The 22,075-nt window shown below is 47.6% G+C and overlaps 1 protein-coding gene and 1 long non-coding RNA gene across 2 annotated transcripts in view; both read left to right on the top strand.

Annotated features, from left to right (window-relative positions):
* Positions 1-9,177: 9,177 nt before the first annotated feature.
* XPO7 (exportin 7) overlaps positions 9,178-22,075 on the top strand; it is a 47,425-nt gene continuing 34,527 nt past the window's right edge. Inside the window, exons 1-3 of the mRNA XM_083629316.1 lie at positions 9,178-9,462; positions 18,663-18,809; positions 19,984-20,077. Of these exons, the coding sequence (XP_083485442.1) occupies positions 9,445-9,462; positions 18,663-18,809; positions 19,984-20,077 (259 nt within the window). The 5' untranslated portion in view covers positions 9,178-9,444. The remainder of the gene's footprint in view (positions 9,463-18,662; positions 18,810-19,983; positions 20,078-22,075) is intronic.
* LOC310769969 lies at positions 21,478-21,873 on the top strand. Its single transcript, XR_014551901.1, has 2 exons — positions 21,478-21,691; positions 21,725-21,873. It is a non-coding gene; the product is annotated as an uncharacterized lncRNA (long non-coding RNA).

The raw sequence follows: 22,075 nt of genomic DNA, 5'->3' as shown, positions 1-22,075 counted from the left end.
GATGGGGGTTATTAGCCTCCTTAACCCCCCCAGGATTGTGGGGGGGACGGCCCTTGCCTGCTGTGCCCTATACCACCCCCGAATTTGTGGGGGTGGGGGCACTAGGCACAAAGCCCTCCTGTGGGATTCCGGCACTCCTGGACGCCGTCCCTGATTCGCGCCGCTAGTTGCAAGCATCTTCAAAAGAAACAATTTGGACGAGATAAATTGCACATGCTTCAAGGAAAAAGGGGAGTAAAGACTGCTGACAGAAGAGATCTCTGATAACAAGACAAGAATAAAATATGAGAAGATACGTCAAGATACGGTATGACTGAGGGGGAAGGGGGGAAAAAACCTGCCTTCCTTTTTCTTATGTGATTTAACAAGAATCCCCTCCCCTAATGAGTCAGAAACTAAGGACTTAAGCAGTGGATTTAAGGCTGTGTGGAGATAAACTTTCGAACCAAAGCAATGTTTCAAGATGAAGCTGGAAAGCTAAGAGTTTTGGAATGACGCAGTTAAAAATGCCGTCGCCATTTTGGGAGGCATTGTTGGAGCTCTTGGGTCTGGGAGGAGAAAGAGAGAAATAGAGTTGTTTACATATCGTGGATCAACTTCTCAGTGGGACTTAAGAGCGACAAATGCCAAATTTATGATGGAAAGAGCGATGTTATCTACAAAGGAGATATATGGAAACCATCTGGACTTAGTGGAGGAACGGGAAATCCACACAGGATTATTATTTTGCTTATCGGCTTAAGGAGACTAACAGAAGAGATCGTAAAGGAAAAATAGAAATTATATGAACAAGATATGATGTGGAAACACCAAGATAAGACTGGATAGAATTATGAATTTTGTTTGGACTGATTGGGACTGATTTGGACATTAACGCAGTAATAAGAAGATGATCTGAATCCCCCTTTGGATCTTGAAGTATGGGTTCCCCCAACAAAATTTAAAAATTTGGCTTTGTAATTTGGAATTTATGTGATGTGATATAATTTGATGTGATTGGCCAGTTAATAAAAATTATTAAAAAAAAAAAAACCACAGGAAGGGAGATTGTTCTTGTGCTCGAATCCTGCTTGCTGGTTTCCCACAAGCACCTAGTTGTTCACTGTGAGAACAGGATGCTGGACGAAATGGGCCATTAGCATGATGCAGCTGGCTCTTCTGATGTCCTTACGTTAGTCCTCTAAAAGACAGGGGGCTGGGCTGGAGGGTCCGTGGGATCCCTTCCAATTGTACTCACGGATCCTCCTCCGTCCACAGCGCCAAGGGATTCTGGCCGACTCCACAGGCAACGCTGATCTCCGTACCCCGAGAAATTCACACAGGAGTATTTCAGTTGACGCAGAAGAGCCCTGCAGCTGCATCAGATCCAAGATTTCCACAACGGTGAACCAGGAGCCACAATGGGAAACCCACCAGTGGATCCCAACACAAGATCCCTCTCTGACAGTTGCTCCAAAACGACTGGTATTCAGGGGCAGATTGTCTCAAGAAATTAAGACATAATGTAGCCATCATGGTTGGTAGCCACCAACAGCCTTATTTATTGTTGTTGTTTAGTCATTTAGTCATGTCCGACTCTTCGCAACCCCATGAACCAGAGCACGCCAGGCACTCCTGTCTTCCACCGCCTCCCACAGTTTGGTCAGACTCATGTTTGTAGTTTTGAGAACACTGTCCAACCATCTCGCCTCTGTCGTCCCCTTCTCCTTGTGCCCTCCATCTTTCCCAACATCAGGGTCTTTTCCAGGGAGTCTTCTCTTCTCATGAGGTGGCCAAAGTATTGGAACCTTAGCTTCAGGATCTGACCTGCCAGTGAGCACTCAGGGCTGATTTCCTTAAGAATGGAGAGGTTTGATCTTCTTACAGTCCATGGGACTCTCAAGAGTCTCCTCCAGCACCATAATTCAAAAGCATCAATATGGAAGTGAAAGCTGGACCATAAAGAAGGCTGATCGCCAAAGAATTGATGCTTTTGAATTGATGCCTTATTACCCTCCCTGAAATTGTCTAATTCCCTTTTAAAGCCATCACCACATACAGTGGTACCTCGGGTTACAGACGCTTCAGGTTACATACGCTTCAGGTTACAGGCTCCGCTAACCCAGAAATAGCACCTCAGGCTAAGAACTTTGCTTCAGGATGAGAACAGAAATCGCACGGCGGCAGCAGGAGGCCCCATTAGCTAAAGTGGTGCTTCAGGTTAAGAACAGTTTCATGTTGAGAACGGACCTTCAGAACGAATTAAGTTCTTAACCCAAGGTACCACTGTATAATAATAATAATAATAATAATAATAATAATAATAATAATAATAATATACCCCAGCCAGCCACTCTGAGCAGCTTTCAAGTTCCAACCTAATATAAAAACACAACTTAGTGAACAGGGGGCCTGTACACTTAAAAAAAACACAAAACACCAATCCGTGCCCCCAACTCAGCATCTAAAAGACACAACACAAATAGGAAAGGGAGTGGGATGGAAAGCTAGCGAAATCAGCCCCCCAGTTAAGAAAGATATGGAGTTCTTCTCCTGTCCTTGAAGCTTTTAGAACGTAAACAGAGGAGGGAGGTGACAAATGTGATCTGCTGGCCTATACGCAGTGCCCTGCTGCTTTCCCTCTGCTGCAGAGTCATTGCTGACCCTCAGTCTAAATAGTTTTATTTGAATTCATGATGCCTGTCTGACTACTACACGCAGTGCTGTCAAATTCCCCAAATATTTTTCTGCAGGCTTCTATATATCCATGGACTGCTGCCTTGCCTTGGTAATGGACTGGATGAGAGCCAACAAACTGAAGCTCAATCCAGATAAGACGGAGGCACTGTTAGCGGGCGGTTCCTTAGACCCGATGGATGGGAGGTTGCCTTGATATGGTTACACTGCCTTTGAAGGAATGGGTGTGCAGCTTGTGAGAACTTCTGGAATCCTTTGCTGTCACTTTGAGTCCCCGTGGCAAAAAAAGAGTGACCAATAAATAATAATAATAATAATAATAATAATAATAATAATAATGCACAAGCTGTAAGGCAAATTGCAGCAGGCATTGCTCCCTGTGTACAGATGACAAGGGGGCACTGCATAATTTCCTGAGCTTCACAAAGAGAATTTCTAAATATATATATATTTAGATGTATAATCTTAGCATATAGCTTCTGATGTTAACTGGGGGAGGCGGGAGGCTTGGAGAATGATATTATTATTATTATTATTATTATTATTATTATTATTATTATTTATACTCCGCCCTCCCCAGCCAAGGCCGGGCTCAGAGCAGCTTACAAGCAATAATAAAAACAAGATGAATGATCACAACTTAAAAATAAAATACAACATTAAAATAATGGAACATTAAAATATTAAAATGTAGCCTCATCGCAGGAGGAGAAGGAAAAGAAAAAAGAGAGGGAGAGAGGGAATCAAATTGGCTCCAAGCCAAAGGCCAGGCGGAACAACTCTTTCTTACAGGCCATGCGGAAAGAAATCAGATCCTGCAGGGCCCTGGTCTCATGAGGCAGAGCGTCATACCTCAGGTTACAGACGCTTCAGGTTGCATTTTTTCGGGTTACGGACCGCCAAAACCTGGAAGTACCGGAACAGGTTACTTCCGGGTTTTGGCAGTTGCGCATGCACAGAAGCGCTAAATTGAGTTTGCGCATGCACAGAAGTGCTAAATCGCAACCCACGCGCCGCTGCAGGTTGCGGACGCTGCGAGTTGCGAACGTGCATCCCGCACGGATCACGTTCGCAGCCCAAGCGTCCACTGTACTTGGTTTTCTTCACCAGCTGAATCGAAAACATGTTAAAGGGTGGATTGGCTGTTTGAGCCCTGGGCCTGTGAAATGGCCTGGTGGGAAGCCAGGAGGTCAGAAAGGGATCAACGGAAGCAGCTAGTGGGGGCATCTGGAAGGAGGAGTGGGGGGGCTCTCTGAGAGAGGGGGTCCCACTCAAGGGTCATAGAATCGTAGAACTGTAGAGTTGGAAGAGACCAAAAAAATTGTCTAGTCCAGCTCCTGCAATGCCGGAATCCAGAAACTACAAAGCTTAGAGGTGACATTGCCATACCAGAACACACACACCCCAGTACTGCTCCCTGGCTCCAGACCGCCCCCCACTCTATCTTTATCCTAGAGGTGGCCAGCATGTTGCAGCTGCCCAATGTTGTTGCACTACAACTCCCAGACTGCCTGGTGCGGATGGGAGTTGTAGTCCAAGGGCATCTAGAGAGCACCAGGCTGGCAAAGGCTTTAAGGATCTCCTAGAACACACACAAGATGATGGCATTTCTCTGCCCAGAAACAGCCTCTTATTTATACCCGCCAAGTGGATAGGACAGAAAGTGTTACAGGTCTCCCAGGAAGAATATTTAATAGCTGGTTGTTTTCATTCCCTGCTCGCTCATAAAGCAAATGCAGCCCACACTTCACTGGAAAGGCAAGCCTTTCTCCTCCGCCCTGCTTTACTCATGCCCTCCCCTTCCCGCACTTCCGCCTTCGCAACCAAGAGAGGTGTCCTGCCAGGAGGACCCAGAGGGCCAACCCACTTCTGTCATGCTCAGGCCTCAAAAGAAGGGTGGGGCATCCCTAAAGGGACTGGGTGGCGCTGTGGTCTAAACCAGTGTTTCCCAAGCTTGGGCCTCCAGCTGTTTTTGGACTACAACTCCCATCATCCCTAGCTAGCAGGACCAGTGGTCAGGGATGATGGGAATTGTAGTCTGAAAAACAGCTGAAGACCAAAGGTTGGGAAACACTGGTCTAAAGCACTGAGCCTCTTGGGTTTGCCAATCAGAAGGTCAGCAGTTCGAATCCGCACAATGGGGTGAGCTCCCACTGCTCTGTCCCAGCTTCTGCCAACCTAGCAGTTTGAAAGCATACCAGTGTGAGTGGATAAATAGGTACTTCTGTGGCGGAAAGGTAAATGGTGTTTCCATGTGCTCTGGCACTCATCATGGTGTCCCATCGCACCAGAAGCTGTTCAATCATGCTGGCCACATGACCCGGAAAGCTGTCTGTGGACAAACGCCAGCTCCCTCGGCCTGAAGCGAGATGAATGCTGCACCCCATAGTTGCCTTTGACTGGACTTAACCATCCAGGGGTCTTTTACTTTTTCTAGAACATCCCTCCTCTGTCCCATAGCCAATGCAGTGGTACCTCGGGTTAAGTACTTAATTCGTACCGGAGGTCCGTTCTTAACCTGAAACTGTTCTTAACCTGAAGCACCACTTTAGCTAATGGGGCCTCCTGCTGCTGCCGCGCCGCCGGAGCACAATTTCTGTTCTCATCCTGAAGCAAAGTTCTTAACCCGAAGTTCTATTTCTGGGTTAGCAGAGTCTGTAACCTGAAGTGTATGTAACCCGAGGTACCACTGTAGGTGCTTTATAGCTATAGTTTGGAGCGGGGGTCAGCAAGGTTTACCTTGCCTGGGCCGGTTCACTCCAGCAGAGATCACTGCGTGGGCCAGATCACACACATGCATGAGTGCGCGCGCCAGTGATTTTCGGCATCTGCGTCAGTGCAGATGCGATTTTCGGTGTCTGTGCAGACGCAGACGTGATTTCCGACGCCACGGAAGCAAGTCCCCGTGCCACGCTGCACCGGTTTAGCGCAGCGGGTGGGGACTCGCAGAGCAGGCAGCTTGGTTTGGGGCATCTCGTGGGCCAGTTAAACGACCCCCATGGGCCGCTTGTGGCCCATGGGCCTTAGGTTGCCGACCCCTGGTTGGGAGGGTAGGGATCCCCCCTATTTAATGCAGATGTGTAACATGATAGTCCAGACCAAAATTAGAGGGGAATGGCCTCTGACACTTATTTTACACTGGGACAAATTTCTGAAATTGTGTGTGGCATGGAGAAAGTGATAGAGAAAAGTTCCCACCCCCTCTCTCACAGCAATAGAACTTGTGTTTAATGAAGCTGGAGGATTCAGGACAGATAAAATTAAGTTCAAGAGTAAAATCTTCTTGTCTGGGCAGCCCAAGACCTTCATACACGCTGCCCAGGCTTGCGCCCCAGGGAGGTCGCTTTGATGCTGCTAATGCAGCAGTTGGATTTCACTTCTGGAGGCGCACTCCATTGTCTTTTGAGACAGATGGATGTCAGCCAGCACATAGTGAAACTTAACTCGCTCTGCAGGAGGCAGTGATGGGCACCAACCTAGACAGCTTTAAAAGGGGATTAGACAAATTCATAGGGAGGGCTCTCAATGGCTACTCAGCATGGTGGCAATGCTCTGCCTCCACAGTTGAAGCCAGCAAAGCTTCCAAATACCGGTTGCTGGAAACAACTAGAGGGGAGAGTGTTTTTGTGCTTGAATACTGCTTGCAGGTTTCCCATTGGGACAGCTGGTTAGCTACTATGAGAACAAGGTAAAGGTAGAGGGACCCCTGACCATTAGGTCCAGTCGGGGCCGACTCTGGGGTTGCGGCGCTCATTTCGCTTTACTGGCTAAGGGAGCCGGCGTACAGCTTCCAGGTCATGTGGCCAGCATGACTAAGCTGCTTCTGGCGAACCAGAGCAGCGCACGGAAACGCCGTTTACCTTCCCGCCGGAGCGGTACCTATTTATCTACTTGCACTTTGACGTGCTTTCAAACTGCTAAGTTGGCAGGAGCTGGGACTGAGCAACGGGAGCTCACCCCATCACGGGGATTCGAACCGCCGACCTTCTGATCGGCAAGTCCTAGGCTCTGTGGTTTAACCCACAGCGCCACCTGCGTCCCTATGAGAACAAGATGCTGGAATAAATGGGCTGTTGACCCGATCCCGCAAGCTCTTCTCATGTTCTTATACACAAAGTGATCCTGTTGTCAGTTTATAACTACAGATGGAGAAAGGATTGCTCCTAAAACTTTTTACTGCACTTGGCAGGAAAGAAAATACATGCTAGGGTAGCAATGCCATTATGTTAGTAGGACCCCTGCTGGTGCAAGCGGGAGAGGAAGGGAGGGGTTGTGAGGTGGTGAGTTGACCCTGCCTGACCCCTTAGGGTTGCTCAACTGCCTCCTGTTCAATCTCCTCCACCCCACAGCCAGTCAAGGCCCACCACCATGTAGGACCTAGCCAGGAAGCTTTGATCCTATATACAGTGGTACCTTGAGTTACAAACACCTCTGGTTACAAATGCTTCAGGTTACAAACTCCACAAACCTGGAAGAGGTAGGTAGCTGTGTTGGTCTGCTGTAGTCAAAACAAAATTAAAAAATTCCTTCCAGTAGCTCCTTAGAGACCAACTAAGTTTGTTATTGGTATGAGCTTTCGTGTGCATCCACACTTCTTCAGATACTTCTGTTTCAGTGTATCTCAAGAAGTGTGCATGCACATGAAAGCTCATACCAATAACAAACTTAGTTGGTCTCTAAGGTGCTACTGGAAGGAATTTTTTTTTGTTTGTTTTAACCTGGAAGAGTTACCTCGAGTTGAGAACTTTGTCCCAGGATGAGAACGGAAATTGTGTGCCGGCAGGACATTGGCAGCAAGAGGCCCCATTAGCAAAAGCTTGCCTCTAGTTAAGAACAGTTTCAGGTTAAGAATGGACCTCCGAAACAAATTAAGTTCGTAACTAGAGGTACCACTGTACTGTACATCTCTCCTGTCCCCATGGACTTACCCACACTTAGCTTTTGCCCTGCCTGTTTCCAGGCAAGCTTTTTTGTCTTGTTCCAGGGCTTTCCCCACAAGAACCCATTCTTTAAAGCCAAAGCAAACGTCAATTTGGGTTTTCCACACATTGGCATTTGCTCTTATTGAGCTTTAAAGAGTGGGGTTCTGCAGGAAAAGCTCCAGAGAAGGGGGGAAAGGGTGCTTGGACACAGAGGTTTTACATTGCAGATTGTGCCTGGGAAGAGTGAAGAAAGGTAAGTGTGGATAAGCCCCATGTCTACAGAGTTTTAGAGAGAAGGAGCAAGAGCCAGTGGGGTGTAGTGGTTAAAGTGTCAGACTAGTATCTGGGAGAGATCCCGTTTCAAATCCCCATTCAGCCATGAAGCTCACTGTGTGAACTTGGAAGATCACTACCTCTCAGCCTCAAGTACCTCACAATGGGAACCACATATGCAGGGGCAGACTTTTGTAATATGGCCCCCCAAAATGGATCTTCTCCATTTTGTACCCCCTCAGTTCAGTGCACCCTGCGCACAGGAACCACCCACACCGCCCTAAATCTGGTGCTGACGTACTCCACTGCAAACTCCTTAAAGGTAAAGGGACCATTAGGTCCAGTTGGAGCCGACTCTGGGGTTGCGGCGCTCATCTCGCTTTATTGGCCGAGGGAGCCGGCGTACAGCTTCCGGGTCATGTGGCCAGCATGACTAAGCTGCTTGCGCACGGAAACACTGTTTACCTTCCCGCCAGAGCGGTATCTATTTATCTACTTGCACTTTGATGTGCTTTCGAATTTGTAGGTTGGCAGGAGCAGGGACCAAGCAATGGGAGCTCACCCCGTCGCGGGGATTCAAACTGCCGATCTTCTGATCGGCAAGTCCTAGGCTCTGTGGTTTAACCCACAGCGCCACCCATGTCCCTTGAACTCCTTAGGATGTGGTATAAATGCAATAAATAAATACGACTTGGGGTACTGTGGGAAATGCCCTTGGCACAAACAAGAACAAGCCAAGGGTAAGGGGTAAAATGGGAAGTGGTGCTTCTGAATACCGGTTGCTTGCAACCACGGAAGGGGAGAGTTCTCTTGGGATCAGATCCTGCTTGTGGGTTTCCAACAAGAGGCCCCTATCTGATGGGCCCCTTGTGAAAAGAGGAGGCTGGGCTCCTTGATGGATGCTCTTTTTATGTTCGTATTTCGAATCTGACCGGCCCCTGTCAAAAGAGGCTGCCTGGTCTGACCCGCTTGACTACAACTCCCATCAGCCCCTGCCAGCGCGGCCGTACGACGCTAAGGATGACGGGAGATGTAGTCCAAAAATACCTGAAGGGCGCCCGGTTGGAGAAGGCTCCCTCAGACGCCTCCTCCCTGTCCCCACACCGCCTGCCCCTCAGAGGCTGGCTGTTTCACACTAGCTCCCTACCCCGCGCCCTCCATGGAGGAGCCCTGCCCCGCGCCACGACGCGCGGCCCCTTTAAGAAGCCATGTAAACAAAGTCCGATTCCACCCCGCGCATTCCCCCGCCTCGGCGCGCGCGCGCGCAACAGTTTCCCCCGCCCCCCTCGCTCCTGCGCGGTGACGTCACTGCGGCGCGACCGGCGGCTCCCTCCTCTACGCCGCCGCAGAGCAGCCGAGCCATTCCGAAAGCCCGCGCGGCGGCCGCAGCGGCGGCGGCGTCCCTGGTTCGTTCGCAGAACCTCGAGGCCCCCGCTTGACGCCGAGTGCGTGAGGAGGGCCGGCGCCAGTGCGCAGGCGCGGCAGCCCTGGCTGGGTCGCCTGCGGTGGGAGGGGGCGAGAAGCGGCGGCGGCGGCGAGAGCGGCGGCGAGAGCGGAACATGAATGGAGCAAAATGGCGGATCATGTGCAGGTGAGGGGATGCGCGAGGGAGAGCGGGGCTCGGCGGGCAGGCCGCGCCGCCGGGCCAGAGACCTGAGGGGGCTCTCGGGGCCTAGCCTGGCGGGGGCCACCCGGGGGCCGGGCCTAGCCTGCCGGGGGCCGTGAGAGAGAGCGCGCGCGGGCCGAGCTCGGCGGGCGCCTCCTGGGCCTGCGCCGGAATGGAGGAGGAGGAGGAGGACGGGCGCCCGGGAGAAGTTCGCGGCCGGCCCTTCAGCACCCGCTTCTGCCCGGTTCGAGGCGCGTGGCTCCCCGGTCACGGCCCGGAGCCCTGGGCCCGTCTAGCTCAGGGCCGCCTGCACTGGCTGGCAGGCAGCGGCTCTCCAGGGTTTCCAGGAGGGCTTCCCACCTGGAGATGCCGGCGGGGGCTGAGACCGGGGGCTTCCCGCATGCAAGGCAGGTGGTGTGGCTCGTGGCCAGGCGGAGGGAGAGGCGCGGGCGAGAGAAGCGGGGTCGGATCCGGTCCGGGGGTACTTCAGCGGGGTTTGATGCTGAGGAGTCGGAAAGGGCTCCGGCTCCCTCGGATCCAGCTTTCTGGGTTTGGGAAGGGGGCCAAAGGATAGAGCACTTCTTAGGCACTTGCCTCGGCTGCACTTGCTTCCACGGAAGGGATAGCAAAAGCAACCTTCTGCCCTGTCTCTAGTCCCAGGTAGCGCAGCGTTATGCCGGGGTTTTTATTCTTCTTTTGCAAACTCTGCTTTGGTCAGTCCAGCCTCCTTGCTGCCCTTTTTGCCAGGACTGTGCTGTGGTTTAGGAAGAATGGAGAACTTGCAGGAGTTGCTCGGAGGGGGATGTGGACCTTGGGCTCCTCCAGGGTAGTGGCTCTAGGCATAACATCCCCCAGCCTGCTCCTTCTGGATTTGGTACCTCCAAGTGCCACAAGGGTGAGCTGTTCATTTGCTGGTAACTTGGCTGTGCAAGTTCTTGGAGATGAAATGCTTTGGAGTCACTTCTGCAGAGAAAAATGGCTCCCCGCTCCTCCACCCCCCCATCATAGGTTGACATGTCTTTTTTGAAAGGCATTTGTGTAACTCCTTATATTTATGCCCCCAGGAAGAGCAGCAGACTGGGCCTCCTTTGGGGGAGGCATGTGTGTACCATCTCCCCTCAGATTTACAAGTGGCTATGGTTGACACCAAGTGGGAATGCGAGGGCCTGTCTGTTGGAATGCATGAAGTGCCCCAAGTGTTTCCCAGATAGATTTCTTTTCTTTTTTCCATTTTCCTTAGTTTTGCCATTAAAAAGAATTAGTAATGGTCTGATTAAATGTGAACTTCGGCTGTATGTAGATCATTCTTTCTAGCAGAATAGTTAAGCTATAGAACTCACTCCCACAGGAGGCGATGATGGCCACCAAACTGGATGGCTTTAAAAGAAGATAAGACGAAACAGCTATTGATGGCCACTGGCTATGAGGTCTATACTGTGCCTTCACAGTTGGCGCAGCAGTGCTTCAGAATACACTATAGGAGGCAAGAGTGCTCCCTGTGCTTGGGTCCTGCTTGCAGGCTTTCCTTTGGAGCATCTGATTGTCCGCTCTGAGAAGAAGACACAATGGACAATTGGCCAGATCCAACAGGCTCTTTATACGTTCTTACGTTAATCTTTGGATATATTCACTAGTCATTTGTTTTAACACACCATATGCGCAAATGTAAAATAAGCTTCTCAAGTTTCATAATGGCAAAATATCCAGTTTTCTGTTAGGTTTGTTCAGGCTGCTTTTATACCAGGTGCGCTTTCTTGTCCATTGAGCCCAGGATTGTCTACTCTAGCTTGCTGCAGCTCTCCAGTCTTCAGTTCCACCACCTGATTCCCTAACTAGAGATTGAACTTCGCTCTACTATCAAAAGTTTTGAGTTACTGTCAACTGGGATGATAATTTAAATTCATTCCAATGAATGTATTTATTTATTGCATATATATCTCACCTTTTCTCAAAGGAGCTCAAGGTGACATACATGTTTCTCCCCTTCCTCTTTTTTTTTAATAATTTTTATTAACTGGCCAATCACATCAAATTAAATCACATCACATAAATTCCAAATTACAAAGCCAAATTTTTAAATTTTGTTGGGGGAACCCATACTTCAAGATCCAAAGGGGGATTCAGATCATCTTCTTATTACTGCGTTAATGTCCAAATCAGTCCCAATCAGTCCAAACAAAATTCATAATTCTATCCAGTCTTATCTTGGTGTTTCCACATCATATCTTGTTCATATAATTTCTATTTTTCCTTTACGATCTCTTCTGTTAGTCTCCTTAAGCCGATAAGCAAAATAATAATCCTGTGTGGATTTCCCGTTCCTCCACTGTCCAGATGGTTTCCATATATCTCCTTCGTAGATAACATCGCTCTTTCCATCATAAATTTGGCATTTGTCGCTCTTAAGTCCCACCGAGAAGTTGATCCACGATATGTGAACAACTCTATTTCTCTCTTTCTCCTCCCAGACCCAAGAGCTCCAACAATGCCTCCCAAAATAGCGACGGCATTTTTAACTGCGTCATTCCAAAACTCTTAGCTTTCCAGCTTCATCTTGAAACATTGCTTTGGTTCGAAAGTTTATCTCCACACAGCCTTAAATCCACAGCTTAAGTCCTTAGTTTCTGACTCATTAGGGGAGGGGATTCTTGTTAAATCACATAAGAAAAAGGAAGGCAGGTTTTTTCCCCCCTCCCCCCTCAGTCATACCGTATCTTGACGTATCTTCTCATATTTTATTCTTGTCTTGTTATCAGAGATCTCTTCTGTCAGCAGTCTTTACTCCCCTTTTTCCTTGAAGCATGTGCAATTTATCTCGTCCAAATTGTTTCTTTTGAAGATGCTTGCAACTAGCGGCGCGAATCAGGGACGGCGTCCAGGAATGCCGGAATCCCACAGGAGGGCTTTGTGCCTAGTGCCCCCACCCCCACAAATTCGGGGGTGGTATAGGGCACAGCAGGCAAGGGCCGTCCCCCCCACAATCCTGGGGGGGTTAAGGAGGCTAATTACCCCCATCATAGCCTCCAAATTACCTCGTGTGGGTTGGAGAGATGTTATTGTCAGCCATCTTCCGATGCGCCACCTAGTGGCCCCCTCCCCCCCCCGGTGTACAGCTTTCCGGGTCATGTGGCTAGCATGACTAAGCCGCTTCTGGCGAACCAGAGCAGCGCACGTAAACGCCGTTTACCTTCCCGCTGCAGCGGTACCTATTTATCTACTTGCACTTGATGTGCTTTTGAACTGCTAGGTTGGCAGGAGCAGGGACCGAACAATGGGAGCTCACCCCGTCGCAGGGATTCGAACCGCTGACCTTCTGATCGGCAAGTCCTAGGCTCTGTGGTTTAACCCACAGCGCCACCCGCGTCCCTACAATATGTATAGGGCCTTCTGAAACCAAAGGCGAATAAGAGGTGACATGATAGAAGTTCATAAAATGGCTCAGCTCTGCCTCCACAGTTGGAGAAAGCAATGCTCCTGACTACCAGTTGCTGGAAACCATAGGAGTGGAGATTGCTCTGGCGCTTGCAGGTTTCCCACAGGCATCTAGTTATCCACTGTGTGAACAGGTCAAGATGCTGGACTAGATGGGCCCCCTTTAGCCTGATCCAGCAGACTCTTGTAGTGTTATTATGAAAGAGGAGGTGGAGTGCTTGCTACATCTTGTTTTGATATTTACCTTGGAAAAAACTCCAGCTAGTGCTTCTTCAGTGCTCTCCTGCTCGCTGTCTCATGCTTCCATCCTTATCTAGTGTGCACAGGGCTCCTTCACTGCATCGCTGCTATGCTCAATACTACTTTATCTAGGTTCAAAGGCCTGATATTGTCCAGCCATAGTAAGGAATAATCCCCACCCTTGGGTTGGCCGAACACATGCCTTCATTGGCTGGCAGCTGGGAAATGAGCGTTTGGCAAGTCTGAACAGGATGGTGTACAGTCTTCTGTAGCTGGAGGGGTAGACACAGAATGGGGCACCAAGGGGATTGAAATGTTCTGAACTCTTGTCATTTGGAAAGGAGAACAGCCATCCCTAAGAATCTCCAAAAGCCATCTTAGGGTGTGTTTGAATGAATCAGTCTTTTTAAGTGGCCACATACTGAGTTTTTCTGTGGCTCTCAACATTGCAGTTTGTTCTGTATGGTTTCATTGGGGTTTTTAATAGTGTGATCTGGCCATCTAGCGTTAAGTAGTTTATTTTAGAACTTTTTGTGTAGATGTACATAAGCCACGGGACGCGGGTGGCACTGTGGGTTAAACCACAGAGCCTAGGACTTGCCGATCAGAAGTTCGGCGGTTCGAATCCCTGCGATGGGGTGAGCTCCTGTTGCTCGGTCCCTGCTCCTGCCTATCTAGCAGTTTGAAAGCACGTCAAGTGCAAGTAGATAAATAGTTACCGCTCCGGTGGGAAGGTAAACGGCGTTTCCATGCGCTGCTCTGGTTCGCCAGAAGCGGTTTAGTCATGCTGGCCACATGACTCGGAAGCTGTACGCCGGCTCCCTCGGCCAATAAAGCGAGATGAGCGTCGCAACCCCAGAGTCGGCCAGGACTGGACCTAATGGTCAGGGGTCCCTCTACCTTTACATAAGCCACACTGTGATTGTTATACCTAAAAGGCAGTCTAAGAATTCCTCAATAATAATAATAAATAGAGTTTCATATCCGCTGCCCTCATTCTTCAAATAATGAATGCAGAAAGATGGAGAGGGTTTTTGCAACCGAGAGATTTATTCAACTTGGGAAATACAGGAAGACTCCAAGAAGCTGGGCTGCGTTAGCACAACCTGCACTTTACCTACGCTGCTGTCTAGCCTTCCAAGCTTGAGGTTGCACCTTCCAGAGAGGAAGGTGAAATAGCAGAGCTATTATTAGTTGCTACTCACTCTATTGTCTGCTGGCTTCCTAGACCAGGATGAGGTTGCATCACTATGTCCTTTTTGCCTCCAGCTCAGTCCACGCTGGCTGTGGCCGCCACACTCAGGCACCAGTTATTCCATCCCCTTATAAGAGCATACGAAGAGCCCAACCAAATAAGGCCCATCTAGTCTAGCGTCCTGTTCTCACAGTGGCCAACCAGATGCCCCAATGGGAAATTTGTAAGCAGGACCTGACCACAAGAGCACCTTCTTGCTGTTGCAGTTTTCAGCAGCTGGTGTGCAGAAGTATAGTTGCCTCCAACTGTTGCTCTGGATCACAGGCCCCAAGGAGTGGTTTGATGCAGGGACACCAAAGAAGGATGTCAAAAACACCAGGATGGCCAGTTATAGTTCTTTATTAAAGAAATTTGTAAGCTTCATAAAATTTGTAAACAGTGTGCAAAGCCTCACAGTGAGATTTTGTCATGACTTCTTTGCACCCAAGCAAACATGTATACATCTTTTATTCACAAAGCAGCTTACATCAGTTTACCCAGAACCTCCCATCACACCTGGTCCATGAGGCCATAGGTGGCAGCTATACAAAGCTTCTCCCCTGTCTGGGCCTAGAGCCCAGCATCCCAAGTCCTACAGATAAGTACAGCATCAAAACAAGCCAATTAGCATATATCAAAGCAAGTGAATACATGAGCTCATTCTTACAACAACCACCAATTATTTTGGGGTTATCTTGACTACCAAGATGGCACTTGCAGGCCTTCTGGAACCTTTCACCTTTGGTTCAACACATCTGTGAAGGCAAAACATAGCCATTATAGACCAGTAGCTATGGATAGCTCTCTTCTCCAGTATGAGTCTCTGCCCATTCCTTGTTCCTACACCCCAGTTTGATCCTTCTCTTGCACTCCATTCTCTTCTTCTGACCTTTAGACAAGAGGAGAGCCTGCTAGATCAGCCCAGTGGCTCATCTTGCCCAGGATCCTGTTCTCACAGTGGCTGGCCAGATGCCCGTGGGAAGCCAGAAGCAGGATTCTCCCACAAGAGCACTCTCCTTTCCTGTGGTTGCCGGCAACTGGTATTTGGAAGCATTGCTGCCTCCAGCTGTTGAACATCTGGAGGCTGCAGTGCTTCTGAATACCAGTGGCATGCCATCTGAAGCCTAAGTTATTAATTGGTTCGTGGCAGCATCAGCATATTCCCTCTCCCGCTGTTTTCCGTGTCTTGCTTTGCTTCTAGACCTGGCTTCTAGCTGTCTATCTCAACTCTCAACTGGTGGAATCCCAGAGTTCATTTTGCTGCCTGTGTGGAGATTCCACATTCCAACGCACATGCAGTCTTGAAGGCTTCTCCAGCCGTCCTTCCCAGAATGAGGCATTGACCTTTTTCTGTGCTGTTAGTTCCTCAAAATCCTCCTGAGCACAGCTACTTGTCTCAAGATGTGACAGACCTGCTGAGTCTGCCATGTTTTGGGATGTCAATACAAAATAAATAGTGGGCAGGGCACAGGGGAGACTTCTAGCCCTGCCTGTTGATGCCTTGGAACAAAAACTGGTTGACATCTGCATAAAACCCCAGACAATACAAGACATTTGGTTTTTCATCCCCTGGCTTTCAGAACCAGCATTTCAGAAATAAATGTATGCTGTGCAGCTTTGAGAATTGAGCATTTTTTGAAAAAAATGTCTAGACTTTTAAAGTGTCAGGCTCCTGGGAATTAACTTTGAGGATTGCTGTTACAAATGAAATGTAAGCACATAATGAGGATGGGTGTTAGAGAGTGAAATAGACCCAAATGCTGGTGCATATATAGAAACAACATACGCCCTTTTTCTCTGTAGCAGACAACCCTGTATAATGTACCAATCATTCTTGGCACTCTTGATGTTTAATGTACAGAACCAACGTGTGTTGGAAATTCTCATCTGTTGATATCAACTGATGTTAGAATTCCTCAGTCATAGTAAATCTTGGCATGTTTGAAGTACTTTTGCATTCCAGGCTGTTGATCTTCAGTGGTGTCCAAACTTTTTTCAAAGAGGGCCAGATTTGATGAAATGAAGGGCTATGAGGGCCGACCAAAGGGCCTTTTTTTTAGGATTGAAGTTGTTATTTCCAGATTAAACCAACCGACGGGCTGAATTAGGCCCCCGAAACGGACTTTGCCCATGCCTGCCTTAGATGATTTATTTCCTCATGGGCATAAAGTTTATAAATAGTATTGTGCAACATAATGTGAATTAGATTTTGGGAATCACTAAGGAAACTGTATTCCACAACATACATGGAGAAGAGAACCACGTTGATTCCATTGCTAATCATTTCCTTAAAGGTAGAGAACTTGTCTCTTTTATACACTCTTTGTTGTTTTCTCACATTTTTTCTTTTAAACCTGTTTGGGAGACAGATCTTAGAAGAGTAGTGGATAATGTGTAGTGGGGGGAACCATGCCTTGCTCCCCCATTTAAATCAGCCTCCACAAATATCCAAGAAAACGCTTTTAAAAATAGCCCATCAATGGTTCTTTACATATAACTAGAATCAGTTCTCCTGTGTGTTGGAGGAGATGTAACAAAAGTAGACCCTGTTCACACATGTGGCAGTCTTACAAGTGTGTGCACAACTTTTGGGTTAGAGGTCATGAAGGACATTTCTGAAATAATAGGTGTACTAGTGCCTTTAGACCCCAAACTGTGTCTTCTATCAATTTCTGATAAATCAAATATGGACTTAATATATACAACACTTTTTTTTTTGTTCATAACTGCTTGTTTGGCCATATTGCAGGGCTGGAAGGAATCCTGGTTTTTCTTTAATCATTTGATTCAACAAAGTAATGTTTATTTTCATTTCTGAGAAATGAAGTTATAAATTGAGGGTATCTTGGGGTTCAGCTAAGCCTATGGATTTTGCCTCTGTTAGGTGGCCATTTGTTATTTAATAGGACAGGCCGATCATGGCGGTGGCAAATCTTGATGAAATGTTGCTTTGTTTGGTATTCATAACATTTGTCTTGTACTCTCTCTGTATCAGGTTGGCTTTTGGTGTAACATCTAAATCATTGTGTACTTGAGAATGTACCTTATTTTATCAGGTAATGGCTGTGAACCCTGGATGTGTGGGGAGGTTGGTACTTTCCTCCCCTTTATATAATTTCATATTTTCTACTGGATTGTTACTTCACTGTCATGATAAAGTCTTGAAAAATTAAATGGTAAATGGCTATCTAAAAATGGTCAAATGCAGTAAATTAGTAGAATGAGAACTGTGAAGCCTCAGTAAAGGTAAAGGGACCCCTGACCACTAGGTCCAGTCGTGACCAACTCTGGGGTTGTGGCGCTCATCTTGCTTTATTGGCCGAGGGAGCCGGCGTACAGCTTCCGGGTCATGTGGCCAGCATGACGAAGCCGCTTCTGGTGAACCAGAGCAGCGCATGGAAACGCCATTTACCTTCCCACCAGAGTGGTACCTGTTTATCTACTTGCACTTTGACATGCTTTCGAACTGCTAGGTGGGCAGGAGCAGGGACTGAGCAACAGGAGCTCACCCCGTTGCAGGGATTCGAACCGCTGACATTCTGATCGGCAAGTCCTAGGCTCTGTGGTTTAACCCACAGCGCCACCTGCGTCCTGTGAAGCCTCAGTAATTAGACACAATTGTCCATTTTTTAAACAACTTGCACAAATTAAATATTTGGCTTATTCAGGTTCACATTGTGTATCCAGGCCTACAAACATGGTTGGCAGAACTACCTAAAGGAGCCCACTGAACTGGAGGCCTTGAAAGTCCTGATCTCAGGACGGAGCTGGTATTTAATGTGGTGGTGGTATTTAAAAGGTTCCTTGCAGGTTTCCCTTTGAATTGCTATTACAGTGGTACCTCCGGTTGCAGACAGAATCTGTTCTGGAGCTCAAGTTGGATCCCAAGGTTTCCGCAACCGGAGGGACTGTTTCTGCACATGTGCGCACGGCGGTAGAGTGCCTTTGTGCATGCGCGTGCAGAGAACCTGGAAAAATATTTCCAGGTTTGCCACATATGTATCCCGAAGGATACGTAACCAGAGGTGAACGTAAGTAGAGGTACCACTGTACTTTCAAAGGGCTGGAATAGGGGAATGAAAATCTGGTGTTTGCTTCCCATAAGGTGGCAACACAGTTCTTTTAGAGTGTGGTTTTCACCCCCAAGCAAAATGTCAGGGTTTCAAGATTAGTGTTTCGCTTCCCCATGGCTGCATTTTTCCTAGCAGTTGCCCTTAAAGGAAGTCCCACCAGAAATATAAAATAAAATAATCAAGCTCTCCTGTTTGGTTTGTTACAGAGTCTAGCCCAGCTAGAGAACCTGTGCAAGCAACTGTATGAGACAACCGACACCACAACACGGCTCCAGGCGGAGAAAGCCTTGGTTGAGTTTACCAACAGTCCGGACTGCTTGAACAAGTGCCAGCTTCTCCTTGAAAGAGGGAGTGTACGTAGGCAGAGAAACCCACCACCCTGCTTTCAAACCACCTAAAGTGTTCTCTTGGTATTTGCCTGTGCTCATGGCTTGGTACAGAAAAGTACTGCAGGGGTCCTGCTGGTGTAGTCTCTCCTCTGCTCTGCTTACAGCCATGAACTTGAGAACTGATCCCTATTGGGTCTCCATTGGGTCTCCTTCTGCTTTCATTTGGAGTAATTTACACAGAACCCTTTCTCAGGGCTTTCTATTTAAAATACTTCTAAAGCACTATAAAGGAAGTTGAGTGGAACTATTTCAGAATTAATGTGGTCCACTCTTGAATGATAGTTCATAAGATTCATTGCAGACCAGCATGAGAATTCAGACACCTCCAGCAGACTTCCACAGTTCCTAGCCTTGAACACCTCCTGTGATAAATCCTTGTGCTCTTCTTACACACTCTTTCCTCCAGTATACACGACAGTCTTTCCTGTGAATGCATCAGAGGATCAGACCCTCCTGTCTGCCATGGACTGGCTGAATGCAGAGGAATGGTGGAAGGCACCAGCTGGGGTACACCCAAGGAAAGAGAGGGCTCAGAGACGCGGGATTGGTGGTGGGATGACATTGAATGGTCAGAGGGAGCGGACTAGGAGGAGGAGGTGTCAGAAGCTGAAGTGGTAATGGTTTAGTGAACAGGAAGAAGCTGTGGCAGAGAGCAGTCCAGAATCGGGCAGAAGCAGAGGCTGGAGAGGAGGGGGACTAAGACACACAGTTGAGGCAGGGAGTCTTCCGCCCAGGTCTCCTAGAACCCATAGAGGTATGAAGAGGCTGGAGCAAAGACAGACAAGGCGAATAAGTCTCAAGTTGCTTGGGAAGGACATGGGGGGGGGGGAGAGGAGATTTAGAGAGCTGTGGAAAGGTGGGGACCTGCAGTCCTCACTACTGCCTCATTGGGACAAGGCCTACTGGGAAGATTTGCTGTGTTCACTAGGCCAGAGCTGCTTTCATTTCTTTGAATACAGAGTTTACTTCACTGACATATTGTAAATTATTGCTGACCGGCTCCCAGTTCATGCCTTAACACTGCCTCACCATTGTGAACATACTTACATCCTTGACCTTTGACAATCACTTGGGAAGCTTTGTCCTGTCCTGTTTTTGCCTACAATTTAACCATTTGCTTTCTGTTTGTGTTTTACAGTCGTCTTACTCCCAGTTATTGGCAGCTACATGCCTTACGAAACTGGTGTCACGCACAAACAACCCTTTGCCCTTGGAACAGCGAATAGATATACGTAAGTAGAAGAAGAGAGCCAGCATGCCCAAGACCGAAATCAATTACATGAGGAGTTTATAAGATGTCCATGGTATTAAAAGAGGGTGCCAAAATCTACAGTTGGGCAAACCAAAATATCAAAAACGTGCAGCAAGCTTTTGAGTTCTCCCAAGCTTTTCATCAAACAAGATGTTACACAGGGGAGAAAAGTGAGGAGAAAAAGGGTACAAGCACAAGACATTGTGTACAAGGTACAAGCATTAAGATCAGCTTGTAGGCCCAGGTCCAAGATAGTGGTGACTAGCTGAATAAGTCTCTCCCAGGTGTTGCAGATACTAGGTTGCACACCTAGGATTCTGGGATAAAGAAACAATGGCTGCTCCTCATCACTAAGAAACTGACGTTGGGCGTGTAATCCAAACCAGTGGTGATAAACCTTTGGCCCTCCATATGTTCTTGTACTGCAGTTCCCATCAGCTCCATTGATCCCAATGGTCAGGGATGATGGGGTTTGTTGTAGTATAGCAGCATCTGGAAGGCTGCAGGTTCCCCCTCCCAAATCTTAAATGAAGCACACATGTTCCCAAGCAGAACATCTAAACTTCAATTTATCTGAGAGAGAGGGGTCAGCCAATGTTACATCATCCCCAAATCTGAAGTGTGTAACCTGCTAAGTGTAGCACTTGGGAGGGACTTATTCAGCCTTAATTTCTGGCTTGGGGCTGAGAAAGCAAGCTGACATTAATGTCTCAACAAATGCCTGATTTTTGCATTTTATTTTTCTTGTCCCCCCCTTATCCCGTGATCTGTGTAGCATCTTAGCTGATGAAGAGTTCTGGAGAGTTGTTCATGGAGTTCAGTCGATTATGCTTGGCACAGTCCTGTGACAACTGGCTGGTCCTAGTAACAGTATTGCCAAACTGGATTTTGGAGTTTTTCTTAGAGACCAATGCAGCTACTTTTTGCTTTTTAAACTTTTGAGAGTGCTCTGTACCTTTCCTGAATGCTAGCCTTCAGTAATTGTAACAACTATTCAGTCATTTAGTGGCACGATGCTTAATCACCATGCTACTAGTATGTGACTTTTTTGGCAAAGTTTTTTTTTTTAAAAAAAAATATCATTTTTTAATGTATATTAAACAGAGAGAACAATTATAACAACAGATAAAAATTAAAAGATGGAAAACAAAGCTATAAAATAGGCACATAGAATGTGTACAGTAGCACATGGGTTAAAATAACAAAGTAAGTAAAGAATATCAGCCTTCTCAGTATTATCAAGTATAGTTCCAGATATGTTAGGCTTGTGACAAGCGTCTTGAAAATGACAATTTCCCTGTATATGTCATAAAAAATGCCAAATTATATCATAAGTGTCTGGAGGTTCTAGTCCTTATCGGAATCTCAAATTATGCATTACAGTGGTGCCTCGCAAGACGAAAAGAATCCGTTCCGCGAGTCTCTTCGTCTTGCGGTTTTTTCGTCTTGCGAAGCAAGCCCATTAGCGGCTATTAGCGGCTTAGCGGATCAGCTGTTAAGCGGCTTAGCGGATCAGCTGTTAAGCGGCTTAGTGGATCAGCTGATAAGCAGCTTAGCGATCAGCTGTTAAGCGGCTTAGCGGATCAGCTGTTTAGTGGCTTAGCGGATCAGCTGATAAGCGGCTTAGCGGCTTGGGAAAAGGGGGGGGGAGGAAAAAACCCCCGCAGGAACTCGCAAGTCATTTTCGTCTTGCGAAGCAAGCCCATAGGAAATTTGTTTTGCAAAGCACCTCCAAAACGGAAAACCCTTTCGTCTAGCGGGTTTTCCGTCTTGCGAGGCATTCGTCTTGCGGGGCACCACTGTATAGCTATATTCCAGAGTGAGTGGTACCAAGTGTTCACTGGGAAAAAAAATGGGCTGTTTTCCATTGAGTTGCAATTACCATTTGTGCTTCCAAGATCATATATAAGGCCAATTCTTTTAAATCTTCCATTCTTCAGGATGCATTTTGTCAAAACTACAGTTGCATGTGGCATGT

Source organism: Podarcis filfolensis, assembly GCF_964270895.1.
Source record: "Podarcis filfolensis genome assembly, chromosome: 8".
Taxonomy (NCBI): Eukaryota; Metazoa; Chordata; class Lepidosauria; order Squamata; family Lacertidae; genus Podarcis; species Podarcis filfolensis.
The sequence above is the reverse complement of the archived record's forward strand: the minus strand, read 5'-3'. Positions and strand labels throughout refer to the sequence as shown.